The sequence below is a fragment of the Notamacropus eugenii genome, chromosome 4, assembly GCF_028372415.1.
Source record: "Notamacropus eugenii isolate mMacEug1 chromosome 4, mMacEug1.pri_v2, whole genome shotgun sequence".
NCBI lineage: Eukaryota > Metazoa > Chordata > Mammalia > Diprotodontia > Macropodidae > Notamacropus > Notamacropus eugenii.
Genome location: NC_092875.1, coordinates 86,380,604 through 86,400,548, shown reverse-complemented (window position 1 = coordinate 86,400,548; position 19,945 = coordinate 86,380,604). Strand labels below are relative to the sequence as shown.

General features: G+C 48.8%; 1 protein-coding gene and 1 pseudogene across 2 annotated transcripts in view; one reads left to right on the top strand and one right to left on the bottom strand.

Annotated features, from left to right (window-relative positions):
- BOP1 (BOP1 ribosomal biogenesis factor) overlaps nucleotides 1-14,999 on the top strand; it is a 63,206-nt gene extending 48,207 nt beyond the window's left edge. Inside the window, exons 1-14 of one of the 2 annotated variants that reach the window (XM_072602693.1) lie at nucleotides 3,292-3,436; nucleotides 8,376-8,530; nucleotides 8,721-8,838; nucleotides 8,977-9,078; nucleotides 9,255-9,467; nucleotides 9,657-9,818; nucleotides 10,165-10,245; nucleotides 10,404-10,473; nucleotides 10,696-10,828; nucleotides 11,665-11,845; nucleotides 11,980-12,268; nucleotides 12,401-12,485; nucleotides 14,164-14,271; nucleotides 14,482-14,999. In XM_072602693.1, the coding sequence (XP_072458794.1) occupies nucleotides 3,359-3,436; nucleotides 8,376-8,530; nucleotides 8,721-8,838; nucleotides 8,977-9,078; nucleotides 9,255-9,467; nucleotides 9,657-9,818; nucleotides 10,165-10,245; nucleotides 10,404-10,473; nucleotides 10,696-10,828; nucleotides 11,665-11,845; nucleotides 11,980-12,268; nucleotides 12,401-12,485; nucleotides 14,164-14,271; nucleotides 14,482-14,635 (1,929 nt within the window). In that variant the 5' untranslated portion in view covers nucleotides 3,292-3,358 and the 3' untranslated portion in view covers nucleotides 14,636-14,999. Of the gene's footprint in view, nucleotides 1-3,291; nucleotides 3,437-8,375; nucleotides 8,531-8,720; nucleotides 8,839-8,976; nucleotides 9,079-9,254; nucleotides 9,468-9,656; nucleotides 9,819-10,164; nucleotides 10,246-10,403; nucleotides 10,474-10,695; nucleotides 10,829-11,664; nucleotides 11,846-11,979; nucleotides 12,269-12,400; nucleotides 12,486-14,163; nucleotides 14,272-14,481 lie in introns of those variants that run through there. The other variant, XM_072602691.1, reaches the window with a different exon arrangement.
- Nucleotides 15,000-15,738: 739 nt separating this feature from the next.
- LOC140500273 (epithelial sodium channel subunit alpha pseudogene) lies at nucleotides 15,739-18,165 on the bottom strand (annotated as a pseudogene).
- Nucleotides 18,166-19,945: the final 1,780 nt, after the last annotated feature.

Sequence of the window (19,945 nt, the reverse complement as noted above, 5' to 3'; positions counted from 1 at the left end):
GAAATGGGGATTGGGAAAAGCCCGCCTCGTATTTTTTCCCCTCTCACCTTGCCTTTCCGGTACCACCAAGCGCAGGAAGGACCATAAATTACTAGACTCTGGGGCTGGCCCATCTCCCTGATAGTGCAAGGGGGTGAGGTGAGGACCCTGGAGGCTGTTCTTTCAGCCCCCAAACTGCTTCCTGAGCCCTTTGTCCCATGGCTCTCCCCTCCTCTCCTCTTTTCTTCTCTCTAGCCCTCCCTTACTCTCTGGTCCATGACCCAGGTCTATAACAGTTTTGATAGTAATTTACTTTTGGGTCCCTGAAGTTCTTCACTTTGGCCTGTTTGTTCACACAGCCCCAAATTAATTTATCATTATCAAGAAAGGGCAATAGCTGGGCACTTCCCAGATGGGGCCAGCAGTCCCACCTCATTGTTGTGAATCAGCCCAGAATTCACTTTCCTGGATCATGGCTTATTTCCCCTTAGGTAGAACTGGCCGGTGGTACCTGAGGTAGGATTGTGAGGCAGTTTCATCCCTCTCTTCAGGCCTCTTTTCTTTCTGGCTGTAGGGGAAGGAGCAAGAACCTGTTCCGTAGTAAAGCAAGCAGCTGAACAGGAGCTGTCCAAAGAGATTTTACTTCTGGGGGGTGGATTTGGGGGGAAGATAGTGAGGCACTAAAAGCAGTTATCCCAAGGTAAAAAAGAAACCACTTTGGCAACTCTGCCTGGGATCCCCCTGCCTCTGGGCTGTTTCTGTTCTCAGACTGTGTCACTGAGTGACACTGTCTTTTCCTTGAGTAGTCAGTCCCTACTCTTTCTCATTTTCCTTCCTTCCTCCCTCTTTGGTCTGTGTGTCAAGAGTTGTTGATAGCTTCCACAGCCTGTTTGTTGCTTTGTGAAATGGGTTCTGGCCTTGTTCCTTTCCTAAGCAGTAGAGGGAGGGTTTATCCGAACCCTCTGGTCAGTCAGTCATTTACTGAAATAAGCAAGAGGCCTTCTCTTGTTCCTTAGGCTATTCTGATCCCAACCCTCTTTTCTTTATCCCTGGTTCTATTGTTATGGTTTCTCTCTCCTCATTCTTACCTGGTGTGAAGTCAGCCACCTTTTTCTGAGAGGCAAGTCTGTGCTCTGGACAACCCTCTAGAATCTTAAGTCGCACTTAAATTGGTAGAGGAAGTTTCCTTGCCTGGGAGTTCCCTGTATCAACGCAGTCCTAAATTGTATCCTTGTTCCCTATATTCTCTTGCTGCTCCCCGTCGATATCCCTCATTTCTCTCCCTGTGTCCCCAGCAGTACTCTGCAGCCATCTCTAGTGCCGTCCTATGCCATCTGGTCCCCCATCAGGTAAGTACCATTGGTCCGACCTGGATCTAAATTTCTTGAGCCACAGATCTTCTCACTTCCAGCCACTTCTCTCCTTTCTAGAAGATGTCTCCCTCAAACTGTATCCAGCCTGAATCCTCATCTCCCCCAAAGATTTATGCCATGGCCCACCTAGCTATGTACTCTGTGATGATCCCTGGAATTTTGTCTTTGAGGGGAGTAGAGTTGCAGTACACAGCTCAACTTGCTCCAGTGAGTTAAGTATATTGATAGGCCCCTCCCATAGAATCCCATGATTCCTGAGCCCATATTAGACCACCTGGTTCTGTTTACCTTGTTGGGAAAGGTGTAGGGGAAAGAACTCAGGAACTTCCTTCAATTTATTTGGGTTGATGGGTAGATCTCAGCAGCTGCATCAATCTTTCCTAAAATCTTCCAAATCTGACTCTTCCTTCCCAACATGTTTTATTTCAGTCAGAGACTTCTCACCCCTTCCCTCTTCATCTTTTGGAGCCTCAATTGTTGTGCCCTCCCATTCTCTTTGGGGGCAGGGCTTTTGAAGTAAAAGGGGTAGGGGTAGGATTACAGGTGGTTTGGGGAATCAAGGACATGCTCCTGGAGTCTCATGTTAGGAACCATCACATCTAAGAAATGTGAGAGGAGCTAGATTTAGAGAGACCCGTTCAGACTTCCAGTTAGAACAGACTTGGGAGGAGAGGAGAACACAGCTTTGATGCTGAGATCTGCTCACTCCTGATTCCTCCTTTATCTGCTGGACTTGGTGGATATTTGGTGTGATTTCCCACTTACTAGCTCTGGCCTTATTCATGTGCATTCTCTGTCTCTCTCCCCCCACTCTCCTCTCCATCCTTCCCTCTCTCCCCTCTTTCCTCCTTCCTTCCCTCCCATGAGACAGAAATCTGTGGATGCAGGGAGTGTATACCACCATCTGCACTCACTCTGGGGGATTGTAGGTGCCCATAAACTTGTCCCATAAGCCTCATAGTTCTGGTTAGCAAGAAGGGAAGATAAAGGGTCCTAACCTGGATGGGGATTTATCTGTCCTATGGTGCTGATATATCAGGGATGGATGTGTAGGAGAGGAGGCATTTCCACTGATAGTGTGTACTGTGTATGAACAGGGACAAGCAGAAGGAGCCTGGCTAGACCTGCTTTGTGGGGTCTTCTGAAGAAGGGATACAAAAGAGCGGGACCCTTTATGAGGCTGGACCAGTAAGTCAAGATTGGGTCAGATGGCCTCTAGATAGAAGCACCTTACCGCTGATTCTGCTGGAGGACGGGTTTCAGAGAGCTCTGGAGCCGCCACAGCTGGCTTGGCTTTAATGGGCTCCCCCAGGCCTCAGCTTCCCAGGAAGCTGGGTTGCATTAATGGGACGAATCACCCCACCCTCAAGCCCCATAGTTGATTATCCTAGCCAAAGGGACATTGGTGTATGGTGGTCATACTTCTGTTCATTTGTCTCCCTCGGCTTCAAGGGGCCAGGCAGGGGAGAGACTGTCAGTGATCTGTTCTTGTCCATCTCTGTGGAACTGACTTGGGCAGTGCTTCCCCTGGAAGCCCTCAGGACTCTGTGGGGTAGGGAGAGGTTACACAATTTAGCTTGCTAGATGTGAGTAGAGCCAAGCAGAGTTCTCACTGTCACTTCGCTATCTGGCTATTTAAGGATAGTATAATAAGGATAATATGAGATAAGGATCAATACCTGCCTTGAGGGGTCTTTAGGAACCACTTCCCAGCCTAGCCATGGTGGCACCTTCTGAGCATGAGACTACTTCCTCTAGCCACTCCAACTAAAAATTCTTGTGGTCCCCAGCCCAGCCCTGGGAAAAAGCTAGGAACCATGGTTTTCTCCTCTAGACTTTGAGCACACCACCCCTCATAAACAAACATATGCATGTGATTCCAAAGCAAATTTGCCACTCACCAACTTTCTCTGATTGCTGAGGCAGAAGGTGCAGATCTGTTTGGGCTGGGAGTTCTCACTGTCTCGGGGTGGTGGAGGTGGCGGGGGAGGACTGGCTCCCCCAGCATGGTGATAGAAGGCTGGTGTGGAATGGCAGGGCTGCCCGTCTCCACAGGCCTCACCCACCAGCAGCACGTTGCCCAGGTGGGAGATGTAGCTGGATGCCAGCCTCAGCGTCTCAATCTTGGACAGTTTGCGGTCTGCAGGCTCTGTGGGTATGAGGGTGCGCAAGGCAGTGAAGGCAGTGTTGACACTGTTGGTGCGGTCCCGCTCGCGGGCATTGGCTGTGTGCCTCTGGCGGGGCTCTCGGCTCAGACGCCCCCCACTACTACTCCCTTTCTTGCCTCCTGCACGCCGCTTAGAGCCCTTGAGGCCAAAGCCATCAGTATCAAGGTGGTAGGGCTTCTCGTCCGAGCCTGAACTCTCACTCCCATTCTCATCATCCTCTGACAGCATGCTGATCTCAGGATAGAGGTATCGGCTGGGGGGTGCTGAGCGCAGCATGGCAAAGGACATGGTGAAGGCTGAGGGGTGGGGGCACAAGGGCCAAATGAGATTGAGGTTAAAGGGGTTGGGGATTGGCCACAGGCCCTCAACTCTGGCCACAGCTCATGCTTCCTGCCTCTCTCCTTTTGGTCTTTAGGGGATGGAGGTGTTTTCTTCTGTTCAGTGATGTCTTCTGTGGGCAGGAGTGCCTTCAGGTCTCTGAAGGAGGAGTTAAGTCCTAGTTCTCTCAGGGTCTGAGGTAGAGGCTTCTATGGTAGCCGTTCACTGCTGCTGCTGCTGTTAGTGCTGTCTCCTCAGCACACATGTGCATCTTAAGACTGAGCGTGGCAGGAGCCAGCAGCTTTATAGCCTCGGCATCCGCCAGCAGCTCAGCACAGGGCGGTCAGCCTAGCCCCTCCCCCACAGCACACACAGCTCCCTCCCACTGCCTGGAACTGGCTCAGGGGGGCTCCTCAGTACCACAGCCTCCCTTTTTCCCTCCCTCCTAAGGGTGTGTGTTTGTGTAGAAGAGTCAGGGCTTTCCCTTGTGGAAAAGGGGCCACCCTTCTGGGCACCTTCAGAGAATAACTCATCTGCGTAGTTCTTACTCTCTTTGGAGTTTAGGCCACAGGGGCAGCCACAGTCCCCAGAGTGCCTTCCCTAGTAGGGACGATGGGGGAGGGAGGAAGACTTGCTCTGGTCACTGATAAGGTTAGAGTGTTTCTCTGACTCAATATTGGGGAGTGGAGGTTCTCCTGGATCAGTGCCGGAATCTTCCCCCACCACTCTTGGGAGGCATGGTTGGTTCTTCTGGTTTATTGTAGAGATGGTAGGTAAGGTCAGAGTGCTGGTTAGAGGAGGGCTTTTTCTGGTCAATGCAACAGTGAGGAGTGGGATTGTAGTACCTCCTTCCTGTTTGAGAACTGCGGCCCTGAGTTACATGTGTAGGAGACATATTAAGGAATGGAAAGGTGTTGGGGCAGCTGTGATGGAAGAAACCCATGAGAATCTTCTCAGCACCATTGGGAGGGAATAAGGGGGTCAAATAACATCAGTGACCTGCTTCTCTCTGCCCCTTCTTCCCCCCCACCGAACACACACACACTCACCCCAGCATGACCAAACTAACCCAGCTGCTGTATGAGGAATGGCCAGAGTATTAACTCCTTCAGGGCTGAGAGCTTCCCTTTTTTTTTTTTCAAGGAGGTGAGGCTAATTTTTTTTAGAGCAGGCTAGCTAGGGGACAGTGGTTTTTTTTGTATGTATAACACATGCATATATATATATATATATATATATATATATATATTCCTTTTCTCACATCTCAGGCTGGTAGTTTATACACATCCTGCGTCTGTCCACACACGATGGTCTCTCCCCGTATCTCACATCTGTACAGACTATAAGTCCATGTCACGTGAAAATAGTGTCAGCAGCACAGAGACACTGAGGATGCTTCTCACACACAGTTTCATACTCTTCTCAGTCATATGTGTGCTCTTATAATCATGTCAGTCACTTAATCAAACATCATACATTTTCTGTCCCACTGAATATATTCTCTGATACACACACACACACACACACACACACACACACACACATACACATACACATACACATACTCTCATGCATTTCTCACTCCTGCTGGAGTCAGCAAACTTAAGTTCAGATCCCACCTTCCACAAGTCATTTAATCTTTTTCCATCTCATTTCTGAAGCAGGGGTGGGTGGTAAGAGTTTGTACCACTATTTGGTGATCTCATCAGGTCCTATGGGTTCAATTTCCATCTCCATGCAGATTATTCCCAGATTTCTATATCCAGCCCTGTATCCAGCTCCTGAGCTAGTTATGAAGTCTTGAATCACCAACTGCCTCTTAGACACCTTGAATAACCCTATTTCTGGAGAGTACACCACCATCTTCCTTGGTGTGATCCTCCACCCACCTAACCAGTCTGTTAGCAGAATTTCTGTCATTTCTGCCTTTACAAGGTGCTTTGTATGTCTGTGCCCCCTTCTCTCTGGTCCCACAGCCATAGTAGGTCCTCGTTGTGGCTCTTACCACCTCATACCTGGACCATTGCAGTGGCCTGCTGCTAGGCCTCCTCCTCAAGGCTTTTCCAGTCAAGTCTGTCCTCTCCTTAGCTTCCATTGTCTATCTGAGCATATCCCCCTTGAGGAACTCCATGGGCTCCTTTCTGGGCCCAAAACCCTTCCTGACCTGGCCCCTTCCTTCCTCTGCAGTCTTACACTTTACTCCCCTCCCTTTCTCCCTTCTCAGTGACATTCGCTGTTCTAGTGCCTTTGCACTGGCTGTCCCCCATCGCTGGAATAGGTTTTTCCTTCCCTGCTTCTTCAAGGCCTTCTGTAAGGGGCCTTTCCTGGTCTCCCTCCACCTCTTGGCCTTCTCTCTAAGATGACCTCCTATTTAAACTGCTGAGGTCATAGATGTGAGCTTCTTGACAGCAGGGTTCGTGTTTTTGCCTTATCTTTTTTCTCCAGTACTTAGCACAGTGTTTGGCACAGTGAGACACCTAATAAATGCTTGTTGATTCACTGTCTGTCACCTTATAGAATTGTTTGAGAAAAGCGTCGTGTAAACTTTAAAGTGTGTAGAACTAGGGGTGATTGATCTTATACACAGACACATGCTAACTTTATGTGATCACATAGCCTCTCAAGTGCACATACCCATTTTCTCTCACATGTGTGCACACATATACACACATGCATGCATGCATATGTACACACATGGCCCTCAGGGATGGAAAGACACCTGGTAAAGGGAATTTTTTTTAAAGGCACAGAGGGCCAGATGTGTTTTTGCTGGTTTAGGGAATTCTTGATGAGGAATCTCCTTCTGTAGATCAGTATTTTTATATTGAGAAGTTAAATGGCTTGCCTGCAGTCACAGCTACTGTGTCCAGTTCAGGACTTGAATCCAGATTTTCCTGACTTTGAAGCCAGCTCTCTCTAGTTACTGTGCCACACTGCACATTGGATAGCACCCATAAAAGAATCTCTCCCTAGGATTAGGATGTTCCAGGCAGAGACCCACAAATTTGTCCTAAGACAGAAAAGCTGGACACTGTGTCCCCTTCCCATACCCCCTAAACTCCAGTGGGGGATGACCCTGATCCTTTACCTTTCCTAGGGTTCCAAGCTGAAGTCCCATCCCCTTTCCTATTCCCCCCAAACACATAGTAGAATCCTTTCTTCTTCTCCCAGCCCACCTTTGCCCCTGCCTGCCATGTGCTGTGCTATTGAAGGAAGTGCCCTGGGTATCCGAGGCAGGGGAAGGATCCCTTTAACTAGGGAGGAGCAGTACGAGTAGTGGTGGCTGGCGGGAGCTTCTGCCAGGAATGTGCGTCTCGGAATGCAATTTTGACTCTGGCCAAGCTCAGCTCCCAGACTGGGGAGGAGGGGATTGAGGAGGGTGCAGAGTGGTGACGGCAGATCTTCGAAGGAGAGAAGATAGGGTGGGGGTGGAGGAGACGGCCTGTAGAGGCTGAGCTCACTCCCGGAATCCTCAGAGAAGGGAATATGATTGGGGAGGGGGGGAGGGAAAGGAGGCCATAATCCAAAAACAGCTTCTGCTGCTACTGGAGAGTGGAAGCAGAGGGAAGAGGCAGGCTCTCTTCCCTATGCCGTGACTCTCTCACAGAGACAGACAGTGTGGTTTTTAAAGCAGTCTTTGTGACCCACTTTGGTGCCCTGTTGGGGGAACTCTTTTCTCCTTCCTAAGATTACTAGGAATTAGGATGGGCTGTGAATGTTGAAGGGAATTCAAGTCTTCTGCCCCCATAGGTCTTATTCCCTTCTTTTAGTCCTCCGTCCCTTTGGCCCCATGGGGTGTGTGTTCCTCAGGGGTGTTTATGGAGACCAGATAGGGGGGAGGGGCTTGGACTCAAACTATGCAATTCCATGGGAGAGCTTACATCTCTGTCTTGGGTGTGGGAGACACCTGTATTCCCTACTATTCCTCCCTTTTCAGTGCCAGCCAGCCAACCAGAGATATAGTTGGAAGCTTACAGGATTCCTACTTGGGGAGAACTCTTAACTGGGCAAGAATGCTGCCCCCTTGGGAGCTCAGAGATATTGGAGTTGGGAGGGATAAGCTGTTAGTATTTGTCTTCCTGTGCTTGTCTCCACATTGTGTGCCCCCTCCTCCCCTTCTGCCCTGTAGTGAACAGCTCTTGGCTCTGTGTCCCCAGCCCTGGCAGCAGGTACTTGGCCCAGATGCCAGGGCAATGAGCAAGTGGGCAATGAGGTCACTGCTGTGGCTTCCCAGGACCCTGGCCAAGAAATCCAAGGCTGTTTGGGGGGAGTGGTTGAAATGGAGGGAGGAAGGGACAGAGAGGTGGGGTTTTCAGATCTGGAAACTATGTAACATAAAACGTCGGCTGAAACAAAATGGGCAGATCCCCAACCCCTAAGGGACAGGAGAGACAGAGTTGAACCCAGAAGATGGAATGCAGCCAGAGGGACTACAGGATAGTCCTCCCAGTAGACACTTGGTCCAGTGGATTGGCTTGCGTGGCTTCATCCCACCTGTGAGCTGATGTCTCTATCCTGTCTTGTAACCCTTACATAGGACATCCGGAACACAGTGGGGAATGTCCCTCTGGAATGGTATGAGGATTTTCCCCACATTGGCTATGATCTTGATGGGAAAAGAATCTATAAACCCCTGCGTAGCCGAGATGAACTTGATCGCTTCCTGGACAAGATGGATGATCCTGACTACTGGTCAGTTGGGCAGTGGGGTCAGTGGAGGAGAAGGTCAGTGAGAGGGTGGGTGATTGGCCAGTAGGAGAGGACCCTTTCTTTTGGGAATCATGTTAGAACTAGGAGGTGGTATCCTCAGGGCATGGCATCAGGCATTGGGTGGTCTTGAAGTCCCTGTCTGACCCACCTTTCTCTACTCCTGTTCCTACAGGCGCACAGTACAGGACAAGATGACAGGACAGGATGTGAGGTTGACAGATGAACAGGTGGCTCTGGTACAGCGGCTACAGAAGGGCCAGTTTGGAGATGCCAGTTATGATCCTTATGAGGTAGGGAGGGAGGATATAGGAAGAGGGGGATGAGGCACAGAAAAGTTAACAGTGCTTGATGGTCTGCTTGGGGGAAGGAAGAAAGAAGACTGTTTCTTTCCCTTTCTCTCTCACTCTTTCTTTCCCCACTGCTACCAGCCAGCTATAGATTTCTTCAGTGGGAGCATGATGATCCACCCAGTGACCAACCGTCCTGCTGACAAACGCAGTTTCATCCCATCCCTCATTGAAAAGGAGAAGGTGATCCCATCCCCTATATGACCTCCTGACCTGGACTCCTCCCACACATCTGCCCCTTCAGCCCTTGGCCTCTTTCATACCTGATCCATCTTCTCCCACCAGAGGCCTCCCCATGTTCTCCTTTGCTCCCAGCTCCCCACCCTGTGGACTGCTCCTCACCCTGTCTGTTATTCCAGGTCTCCCGGATGGTCCACGCAATTAAGATGGGCTGGATTCAGCCACGACGGCCAAGGGACCTCATTCCCCAGTACTATGACCTGTGGGCCCAAGAAGACCCCAATGCCATCTTGGGACGCCACAAAATGCATGTACCTGCCCCGAAGCTGGCACTGCCTGGCCATGCTGAATCATACAACCCCCCACCTGAGTATTTACTCAGCGAGGAGGAGGTGAGAGACAGGGACCCTAGAGCAGCGTTGGGGAAGACTGTGGAGCTGGGTCAGGCAGCCTCTTGGCTTTTAGGGAGCAGGAAGTGCTGTCTTCCTTTTTCCTCTGATCTTCTCCTCTCCTTCCCCCTTTTCCTAGAGATAGATGCCCTAGGCTGTATATTTTGACTCTTGCCTATTTTATGCTCACAGCGACTGGCCTGGGAGCAGCAAGAGCCTGGTGAGAGGAAGCTGAACTTCTTGCCTCAGCAGTTTCGATGCCTCAGAGCTGTGCCAGCATATGACCGCTTCATCCATGAACGCTTTGAACGTTGCCTTGACCTTTACCTGTGTCCTCGACAGCGCAAGATGAGGGTGAGGTTGGGAGCACCTGAATGTGGCTGCTATTGTAGAGGAACAGAGAAGCCAGGCCTCCTCTCTAGCCTTTGGCACCAAAGCATGCATGCTTTGTATGATATAAAGACTGGTGGGGTTGGGGTTGGAAAAGTGTCTAGGCTAGAGCCTAGAAAATGTGAGTGTTGTTCAAAAGAGTTAAGGGGGGATGGTGTCAGCACCACGGTGCACACCTCCTTCTCCCACTACTATGGGTATTTGTGCTGAGATTATGCATTTCCCTCACACCTCCTAAATCACACGTTATGTGAATCTGAAGCTGGGGTCGGGGCCAGAGTGCAATAGGGCTCTATGTGCTGTGTTCTAGGTGAATGTGGACCCTGAAGATCTGATCCCCAAACTGCCCAAACCCCGGGACCTGCAGCCGTTTCCCACCACCCAATCCCTGGTAATGGGGATTGGAGAAAAGGATTGGTGGGGAGGGAGAAGGTGGGGTCCTGCTCTGGGGGTAGACTAAAGCTCTATTCTAATTCTTCTCAGCCTGAATGATCTCCACTTTCTTCCCTATCCTTAAGAACTTAACACTTCCTTCCCCATTTCTTACAGGTGTACAGGGGCCACAGTGACTTGGTACGGTGCCTCAGTGTTTCCCCCAGTGGCCATTGGCTAGCTTCAGGTGTGTTCAAGGGGGAAAGAAAGAAAGATACTGCGAGGCATGCCTTCCTCGCTGGGCTTGCTCTCCTTACTGCTGCAGAAGGCATAGTACTCTGCAGGAGCTGGGTGAGGGAATTGGTCCTCACATTCATGGGACCAGAGTTTTGTCTTGCACTTAGGGTAAGACCTTGGGGGACAGGTGTTGGGGAATCACTCCTCTGGTGATGAGACTTGGCTTCCGTAGGCTCAGATGATCATTCGGTTCGACTGTGGGAAGTGAACACTGGTCGGTGCCTGAAGATGATTCCTGTATCTGGGGTGGTGAAGAGCATTGCCTGGAATCCCAACCCTGCCATCTGTCTTGTGGCTGTGGCTGTGTGAGTGAGCAGGGCCTGGAGCCTGGGCTTCCCCTGGAGGAACCCTTTTGGCATCTTCCTGCCAGCTTCCCCTAGGAGAGCCCGCTTGTATTTTGCCCTAAAGAAAACTAATAATGGCTCCCATTGGTGTAGCACTTTGTGACTTGCAAAGTACTTTTCCATGACACATGTGGAAGTTGTGCAGGAAAGAAAAACCAAGCCTTTGACAAAAGAGCTCAGGTGACTTGTCTGTGGTCACTCTGTCCAAAGCAGGATTTGTACTCAGATTACAAGTGACCTAGTTGTCTCTTAGCACTGCCTCAGTCCTGCTCCTATTCCAGACTGTCCCCTTTGCCTTTCTCAACGGCTCTTGGGGACCAGTGAGTGCACCGCTTCTGCGTCTGCCACATCACAGGCTCCTGCAGGCGGAGCTCAGCTCCTGTAGAGTCACTGATGACCACTTAGAGCTTTAAGGTTTGCCAACTTCCAGTATTCCACATCTGGCATTAAATTCATACAATTCCCACCAGAAGAATAGGGGAAAGGGGCTTTTTTTTTCTTCTTCCAAGATTCAGCATGGTGTAGGGGAGGCAGCACTGGTTTTAGAAGACTTGGATTTGATTCCAGATTCTATTTATTAGCTAGAATCTGTAAGATATGGACAATAATCCTCCTGTACTTCCTCATGGGATGAGGAAAGACCTTTGTAGGACTATAGAAATAGGAGCAATTAATATTCGTAGCGTATCTCTCTCTCTGTCTCTCTGGGAGCTGTTGAGGAGAGAATGGTAAGGGCTAGGTGGGCCTGCAGGTAGGAGGAGGCTCTGAAAGGAATCTCTCTTCATGGATCCCCAAAGTGCAGAGTCAGTGCTGCTGTTGAATCCAGGTGTGGGGGACCTGTCAGTGATAAACAGCACAGACCAGCTGCTGAGTATGTTCTCACCCCCTGAAGAACCTGCCCGGCAGCCTGTGGAGTGGCAGGAGGCTTCAGCTGAAGAGTGGGAGCATGGCCTTAGGCTGCGAATCCATCATAACAAGGTACTTGGGACAGCAGAGCTAGAAAGGCCATGGATAAGAGAGAGAATGCGATGTAGCATGGTGCAGACAGCCAAAGCCAGGAGAGCTGGTGTGAAGAACCTTACTAGCTTGTCTCCCTTTCCCTTTCTCTTCAGCCAGTGAAGCAGGTAGCCTGGCATGGACGTGGGGATTACCTGGCTTCAGTGCTGGCAGCTGCTGAACATACACAGGTGTTAATGCACCAGGTGAGCCGGAGGCGCAGCCAAAGCCCCTTCCGCCGAAGCCACGGTCAGGTGCAGTGTGTGGCCTTCCACCCTTCAAGACCCTTCCTCTTTGTGGCTTCTCAGCGCAGCCTCCGTCTCTACCACCTGCTTCGCCAGGAACTCACAAAGAAGCTAATGCCTAACTGCAAATGGGTGTCTAGCCTGGCTGTACACCCCCAAGGTTAGAGGGTGGGAATAGGGGATGGCCTAGCCTCACCTTCCCACTCATCTCCAACACCCTAGGAGAAAGATGAAGGGGAAGTTGGGGACTTTGGGTGACCTAGCCCCACGTCTCCCCTTCCTACCCACATAGGAGACAATGTGATCTGTGGCAGCTACGATAGCAAACTGATCTGGTTTGACCTTGACCTTTCAACCAAGCCCTACAAGGTGCTAAGGTAAGGGGGTGCTAGGGAGCTAATGAATGAATGGTATTACTGCTTGTTCTTTCAGCACAGATCTTGCTTTCAAGGAGCTTGCTATTTGATCAAAGGAAAAGGCATTAAACGAGAGATCATGGGATCAGGAGCTGATGTCCGGTCCATCCCTTTTGTTTATAGATAAGGAAAAGTCAAGCCCAGAGCCATAAAGTGTAAATGCTAGTAGGAGGCAGAGTTGTGATTCAGAGGATGCTGGGTGAGGGGCTTGCCCCTGGAGAGGGGGATTTCAGAACAGCTTCGTGGAGGAGGAGATTCCTCAGAGAGAAGAGTCATGAGCAGATAAAGAATCTGGAGAAATCTCCCAGGCATGTGTGACCTCGGTCACAGGTCCAGACAAGCACCGAGGGCCACTGGGGGCTGAGAATGGGGGTTGTGACATGGAAGGGAATACATGAAGGCAAAAGCAACATGAGATGAGACTGAAAAGATAGCTTACTGCCCAACCATGGCTAACCTCTACCTGGGATCGTTCAATCATTGGCCACTGTTGGCCACTGAAAAACAACATCAGAGTTGCGTGTTAGCAGGATGACTTGGGAAGTGCATTAAAGGAGGAGGGATAGGTTAGGAAGCTAATTTTCTAGGTGAGAGGTGATGAGGGTCTGGACTAGAATAGTGGTATTCTAGAAAAGGGGAGAAGCTGGTGATATGGAGAAGACAACTAGGATGGACACTGGTGGCACAGTATAAGAGAAGGAGGTGTTAAAGATGAGTTTGTGGGCCTGGGTTACTTAAGAGGACGGTGGTGCCAGCAGGAAGAGCAGAGGGGTAGCCTTCGGGGTAATGTGAGTATGGGTGGCATTATCTAGAAGTTTGGCTATGAAAAGGCGGGGAAAGAGTCATATAGCTTGAGGGGGTGACAGGGTTAGGATGGTTTTGAAAAATAATTATGGGGGAAACCAGGGTTTTAGAGCAAGGGAGATAAAGCTGAGAGAGGAGGACTAACAGTAGGCATCCTGCCCCTTCCCCCCCAAAAAAACCCAGAGAGGAAAAGGGTCATCGCAGCTTCTTTAAAAATGCACAGATTGGAAATGAAATAAAAGTGGTTTGGGAAAAAAAATTAAACTGAATAGGTAAAAAGCACAAGACAGCTTTGAAATTTATGTTGGATTTATTACATTGTTAAAAATGCAAGCTGTGCATAATAGAGTCTTGGTTTCAAGTAATAAAAGCATTGAAGGAAATAAGGTAGATGAAGACATATTGGTTGGTGTCACTCAGGAGCTCAAGAGAATGGAAGTATGGGACAGCTTCAGATAGTTGATAAAAGATTATTAAAGGGGTTGTTTGCAGGAATGAAGGCCGTTTGAGGTGGCTTGCTTTAATTTGTAGTGGACCTGCTCAGCGTCAGTGCACATTCATGATTTCCTCCAGCCGCTTGAGAAAGACAAGTGGGAGGTGGTAGATTGTAAGAGTAGGAGATTAGGTGAGATTAGCGTAAGGCCAGGAGGACCAAGGGTCAAGCTGATATGATAGACCAAAGAAGTAGGGAAAAATTGAGGAACTGAAGGTCACGCTAAATTCACTAATATATGTAATAATTACATACACCAGAGTGCAGATCTGGGGATGCACATTTTATGCCCTGCTTCCCCACACACCTCTTAGTGACCTCCCTTTTCCCTGGACTTCACAGGCACCACAAGAAGGCCCTCAGGGCTGTCGCTTTCCATCCAAGGTACCCGCTCTTTGCCTCTGGATCTGATGATGGCAGCGTCATTGTCTGCCATGGCATGGTCTACAAGTAAGTGCTGGTATTCCCTTTGCCAGACTAGGTAGGACAGTAATGGGACTTCTGTCTGGTCATTTCCCCTCCCCTCCACTCTTGCCACTCCCCTATCTTCATTAGCCTTCTGGGGATAGAGTCCTTCCTCCTCTGTCTTACGTTCTTTTATCCCTCCAAGTGATCTGCCCCAGTAAGAGACCCTGATGTACCCTTTCTCTTTCTCTCCAGTGACCTTCTACAGAACCCGCTATTGGTGCCAGTGAAAGTTCTCAAAGGACACACAATGTACCGGGACCTTGGGGTGCTGGATGTGAGCTTCCACCCCACCCAGCCGTGGCTTTTCTCCTCTGGGGCAGATGGCACCCTTCGACTCTTCACCTAGAGACGACGGGGGGTGAGGGTGGGGGTGGGGGGAGTGTTAAAGGGACATTTCTTGCTAGACCTTGTCTGTCTAGGAGAGGGGGACTGACAACAGATTAAAGCATAATCAGCTGCCCAGCAAATCGAAGTATTGAGAAGGCTGACCTCTTAACATCCTACCCAAAATCTCCTGCCTCTTATTAACACACAAAAGAGAATCTCACTGTTGGAAATGCTCTAATTTAGGAGTTCTTAATCCTTTTTGTCATGGATCCCTTTTGCAGTCCATAGACCCCTTTTCAGAAAAGAAAAATTTTCATAAATAAAATCCATCAGCTTGCAAAGGAAATGAACTATTGAAATAAAGATGTTTTTTTCCCTTCCAAGTTTAGAGACTCTCACCCTATTCATCCACTCCTTATGGATCTGTCAACCCCCGGTTAAGAACCATTGATCTAATTCAACCTTCTATAGAATCTAGGAATTCTTTCTCCATCGGTACTACAAGGAAACCTCAGGAGGATAATAATACCAAGAGTTTTATGGCGAGTACTTTATACATGTATGTGTTATCTCATGATGCTCACAGCCATGTGAAATAGAAACTGTTTCCCATTTCACAGATGAGGCAAAGATTGTTGTGTATCTGGGGTCTAGGAAATAATTGAGGCAGAATTTGAACTTTTGTCCTCCTCACTCCCAAGTCTACCCCTCTCCATCTTTTACCTGATTTTTTAACATCTCCAGCAAATAGCCATCCACTTTTCTCTTGAAAACTTAGTGACAGGGGAAAACTCAGTGCTTTCCATTCCACTTTTTTTTTTTTTCAAAGAAATTCTAAAATTTCTTTAATCTCACAAGCCAGTACACATCCAAGGCCCATAGATACATGAAGAAAAAGTTACACCAGAGAATGGAATGTCATGAGAAAATTGCTACAATTTACTCAAATTTCTCAAAGAATGAAGAAGACAGAGTTTGGGCAGGAGAGAACATCATAGTTGGTTGATGGAATTGAGGGGAGCACATCAACTTGAAGGTCCAAGGATGTCTGATATCAACTAGGAAGACTAGACCTCAAGGCTATTGTCCTGGCTACCATGTTTGTCTTAACTCACAGATGAGGGCCTCACGGTAGCATAGGCAGGTGGTGGGACTGGTGCAGAAGAATCAGGGCCAAGCTGGTTTGAGGAGGCATTTGAGTGGCAGGAGAATCAAGAGGGCAGTGATGAGTCCATGGCTACCTCCCGGCCTGCCTGGGTTTTGTGGCTAGGGGCCCAGTAGCGGCTTTGGAACTTTCAGAGCAGCAAGAAGAAGGTGATTACCAGGAACTCAAGGATCAGTTCAACCATCTCCACCACAGAAAGCACTGAGGAGCCAAACCACAGGCTCCACTGACTGCCCAGGTTGGACAAGAGGGTGACTATCGTAACAGGGAGACTCTGAGTTGGTTTTATAATTCAGCTCTTTGAAGAAGATATTGAGTTTGGCTCCACTTTTGGAGCTGATGGTATAGTTATTCTGAATTGACAACATCTGGAACACGCAGTCCTGAGATGTTGCAGAGGGCCAGCGGGAATAGCCAGCAGATAACTCATAACTGGTCACTAAACATGGCTTACAGCACTTTGCGAAACACCCCAGGTTATCAGTGGAAAAGGCATCCTGGAGCTTGTAATAGCAGTAACCCCAGTCTTTGTGCTTTTTGTAGTCACAAAACTCCACATTATCAGGCTTTGGGTAGCAGATATATGCACACCCACACTTGTGGATCATGCTTTCCTGGAAGCAGGAGTGGACACACACCTGCTGTGTATACTTGGAAGAATAGAAGTTGGTGACATTGACATCGCTGCTGCCATTATTGGTACAATCCCCATGTTACCCCCAAGTCGGTCCAGGATTTCCTTTCTTATGCTGATAGATGTCTCCACTCCTGGTCGAATGTTGAAGCCACCATCATCCTTGAATGCTGGCTCATTTTGCCCATGCACCATCACCCTGGCCCCTGTCACTGTGGACAGCAGTGGGATGAAGTCATTTCTCTCTGTTCATAGTGTCAGGGACAGACCATTATTGATCCCAGGTGTAGAGGACATCCAGATGTTGGAGTCATTCTTGCCATTGAAGGTGTAACAGTTTCCATACATGGGTTGATGAAACTGGGAGTAATTCCCTTCATTGCAGGATCCCTGGTTGAAGCGACAGGCAAAGATGAAATTACCCAATGCGGCTTCATTCAGATCTTGGGAGTCCATATGAGGCAGGATGTTGATAAAATGAAAGCGATACCACTCTTGAACAGCATCCACTCCTGAAGAGTAGGTCTGGTAGAAGCAGTCTGATTCGTTCTTGTTACACAAGATGAAGCCAATCTTCTAGTTGTTCTTATACACCTGAGGGTTGTTCTCCTGGACACCTGAGGCTCAGTGATGGTGGCAGGGCTGAGGGTCCAGAAGCCTAACTAAAGAATAGGGCAGGGTGTCCTGGAGCTCACGTCTGAGCTGAGCCTTGTTGGAGGAGCTATGTGATGAGTTGTACTTGTGAAGGTTAAAAAGTGTCTGTTTTGTGATGCGATCCAGGTCTGCCAGCTCCTCTTGGATCTTAGTGTACCTGTATGGGTTGAGAGTGCAGACAGTGACTGCTGGGAAGACGAGCTTGTCAGAATTGAGGTTGATGTTGAGACTAACGGGGTAGCTGAAGTATTGCCCAAACAGCAGGCCAAATTGCCAATACATCAACCCGAAGGTACAGATCCACAACGCAGCCCAGAAGGCGGTCTTCATTCGATTGTGCTTGGAGCAGACCAGTCGGATGGCGCCATGGATAGTGGTATTGTTGCAGAAAAACTGGAAGAGGTCTCGGTAGGAATGGTGGAACTCAATCAGACCCTCTTCTTGCTCCTCCTGGGGGCCTCCTGGCTCAGGGTGCTGCCTCTCATGCTCAATTTTGTCCTCCTTCATGGGGCCTTGGCTGACAGGTGCAGTGGCCCTGCCAGCCAGCCCGCCCAGGATGGAAGTGACAGAAGTCTCATTAGCATCTCAATTAAAGGTGAGCAGGGCTGGGGGGAGGAGCAGAGGAGGAGCCAGGACTGATGGGGAGGAAGGTGGGCATGGAATAGAGAACCCAAAGAACTAAACGGTGTAAGAGCTGCTTGGGGGATGCCATGAAAGTCTAGGGGTAGGGATACATGATGAGTGGACTACCAGAAAGAAAAGAGAAGCAGAGGTAAAAAGAGACAGAGACAAAAAGAAGGGCAAGGGAAAAGAAGGTGAACAGAACAGGAACTTTGAATTGAGGACAACCAGGGATAAGTAATGGGGAAAAGAGATAACATCACAGGATTTAGAGCTGAAAGAGACTTCATCAGTTATCTCATACAAGCCCTGCATTATATTTTCAGTACATCTAATACAATCCCTTCATTTTTTCAAATGAGGGAACTGAGACCCAAAGAGGCCAGTCCATTTGCCAAGGTCTCACAGATGGCAAGGGAATGGGAAACTCATGGAATCAAGATGCTGGAGGGGAGAGAACTGAGGGCAAGAGGAAGCAGGTAAAGAGAATGAGGAAAGAACAAAGGGATTTGGAAAGGAAGAGATGATAGGGTAAGAGGTGAACCTCGGGTGATGGAGTGAGGGAAGACAGACATAACAGGATGAGAGCTGCAGAGATCAGTCATTAGGGGTACATGGGATTAGAGGGCAAAGGAGACAAGCAGCAGGTAAGTGGCTCCCCAGCTGCTGGAAACTGTGCAAGTAAAGCCCCATTCCACTTTTAGAAAGCACTGATCATGAGGAAGCTTTCCCTTCCATCGGATCTCTTGCTCTGTGGCTCTACCAATTGCTCTGACTTCTGCTCCATAGGCAAGGCACTGTACCAGTTGCTGGGTACAGTACAAAAACAAAGGAAAACCAGTCCTTTCAAGGATCTGACATGGTGCTGGGGATAAAACATTCAACTAGATCAGTACAAGCATGAATATTCCAAGAGGAAGAAAGCACTCTCAACTCAGGAAAAACTTCCCATGGGAGGCCAGCAACAGCCTGAAGTCAGGTTCTCTGAGTTAGAGGAGGAGCCCACATGCAGAGGTGCCCACAGAAAGAGAAGGAAGGCCAAGATGAAGGAGCTGCAGGCTGGACAGTTTGTTTGGAGTGTGGTTTGTGAAAGGAACCAAAGTGGCTGAGTTGCAGCTCTGCATATGTGATACTCTACATCTCCTGTCTCCGTGCTGCCTTACCTGGCATTCTCTTTGTTCTTGGCTCTCAGAATCAGAATTTCTGGGTTGTTTTTTTCAAGACTTTGTGAATCTTATACTGATTTTTCTCCCTGGTCGCCAGCCCCCTGCAGCTAGCAGCCTCTCCAGACATGCCATCTTCTTCCATAGAATGTCAGCTATCTGAAGGAAGGACTGTTTTCCTTCTGTATTTTATACCTTGGCAATCATAGCTGGTACTTAATAAATGCTTGTTGACCAATTCCTAGCCTGAATTGAGATGATGGTGAGTTGCTAAAATTCTTGGACTCTGTTACTTCATCTGTAAAATGGGAGGCCAGACTAGAGGTCCTTTAAGATTCCTTCCAAATCTGAAATCCTACAAGTGTTGGGGGGGGAAAAATCAGAGAATGGGAGACATCTTTGAATTTCCCCATAAGGGAAGTGGGTGGAATTGTTAAACTTCAGGATGAACTTGACTTTATATATTGAGAACATTCTAGAAAATCTTTAAAAAATAATTTGTGATGGCTTGATAGGGACGTGGCATCCCAGAGTAACTTCCTTTTTCCCTTTGAACACTAACTCAACTGGCAGATTCGGGGAATGCTTTAGGCACAGGTGAATTTCAGCTGGATTTTTGACAGAAATCTGCCATAGTATCCTTGTTGCTCAGATGAGACAAATGACCCTGACATGGTAAGAGTTAGCTGGATTCAGAATGCCTGAATAACAGGACTCAAAAGCAAGATGCTAAGGAGTCACTGTCAGCCTTTGGCCAGAGGTGGGAGAAGGCAAAAAGGATGAATCTAGTGGAGTAGTGCAGGGCTCTGTGCTAATAGAGAATTTTCACCATTAACCCAAGAGCACAGAAAACAGGCTTGGATGACAAAGCTGGGCTGAATAGCTAACATGCTGGGCAGAAGTCTCAAAATCCAGAAAGACCAATGATGTGCAGCAGGAGGTAGATGAGGATTTTAGTGGATGTCTTCAGTGTAAAGCCCCAGTATCTGCTTATGTGTGTGCGCGCATGTGTGCACATACATGTATGGAGGTCACAACAGAAGATTCTTCCGAGGGAAGTGAACCCTTTGTTAACAGCTGATCATTTGTCTG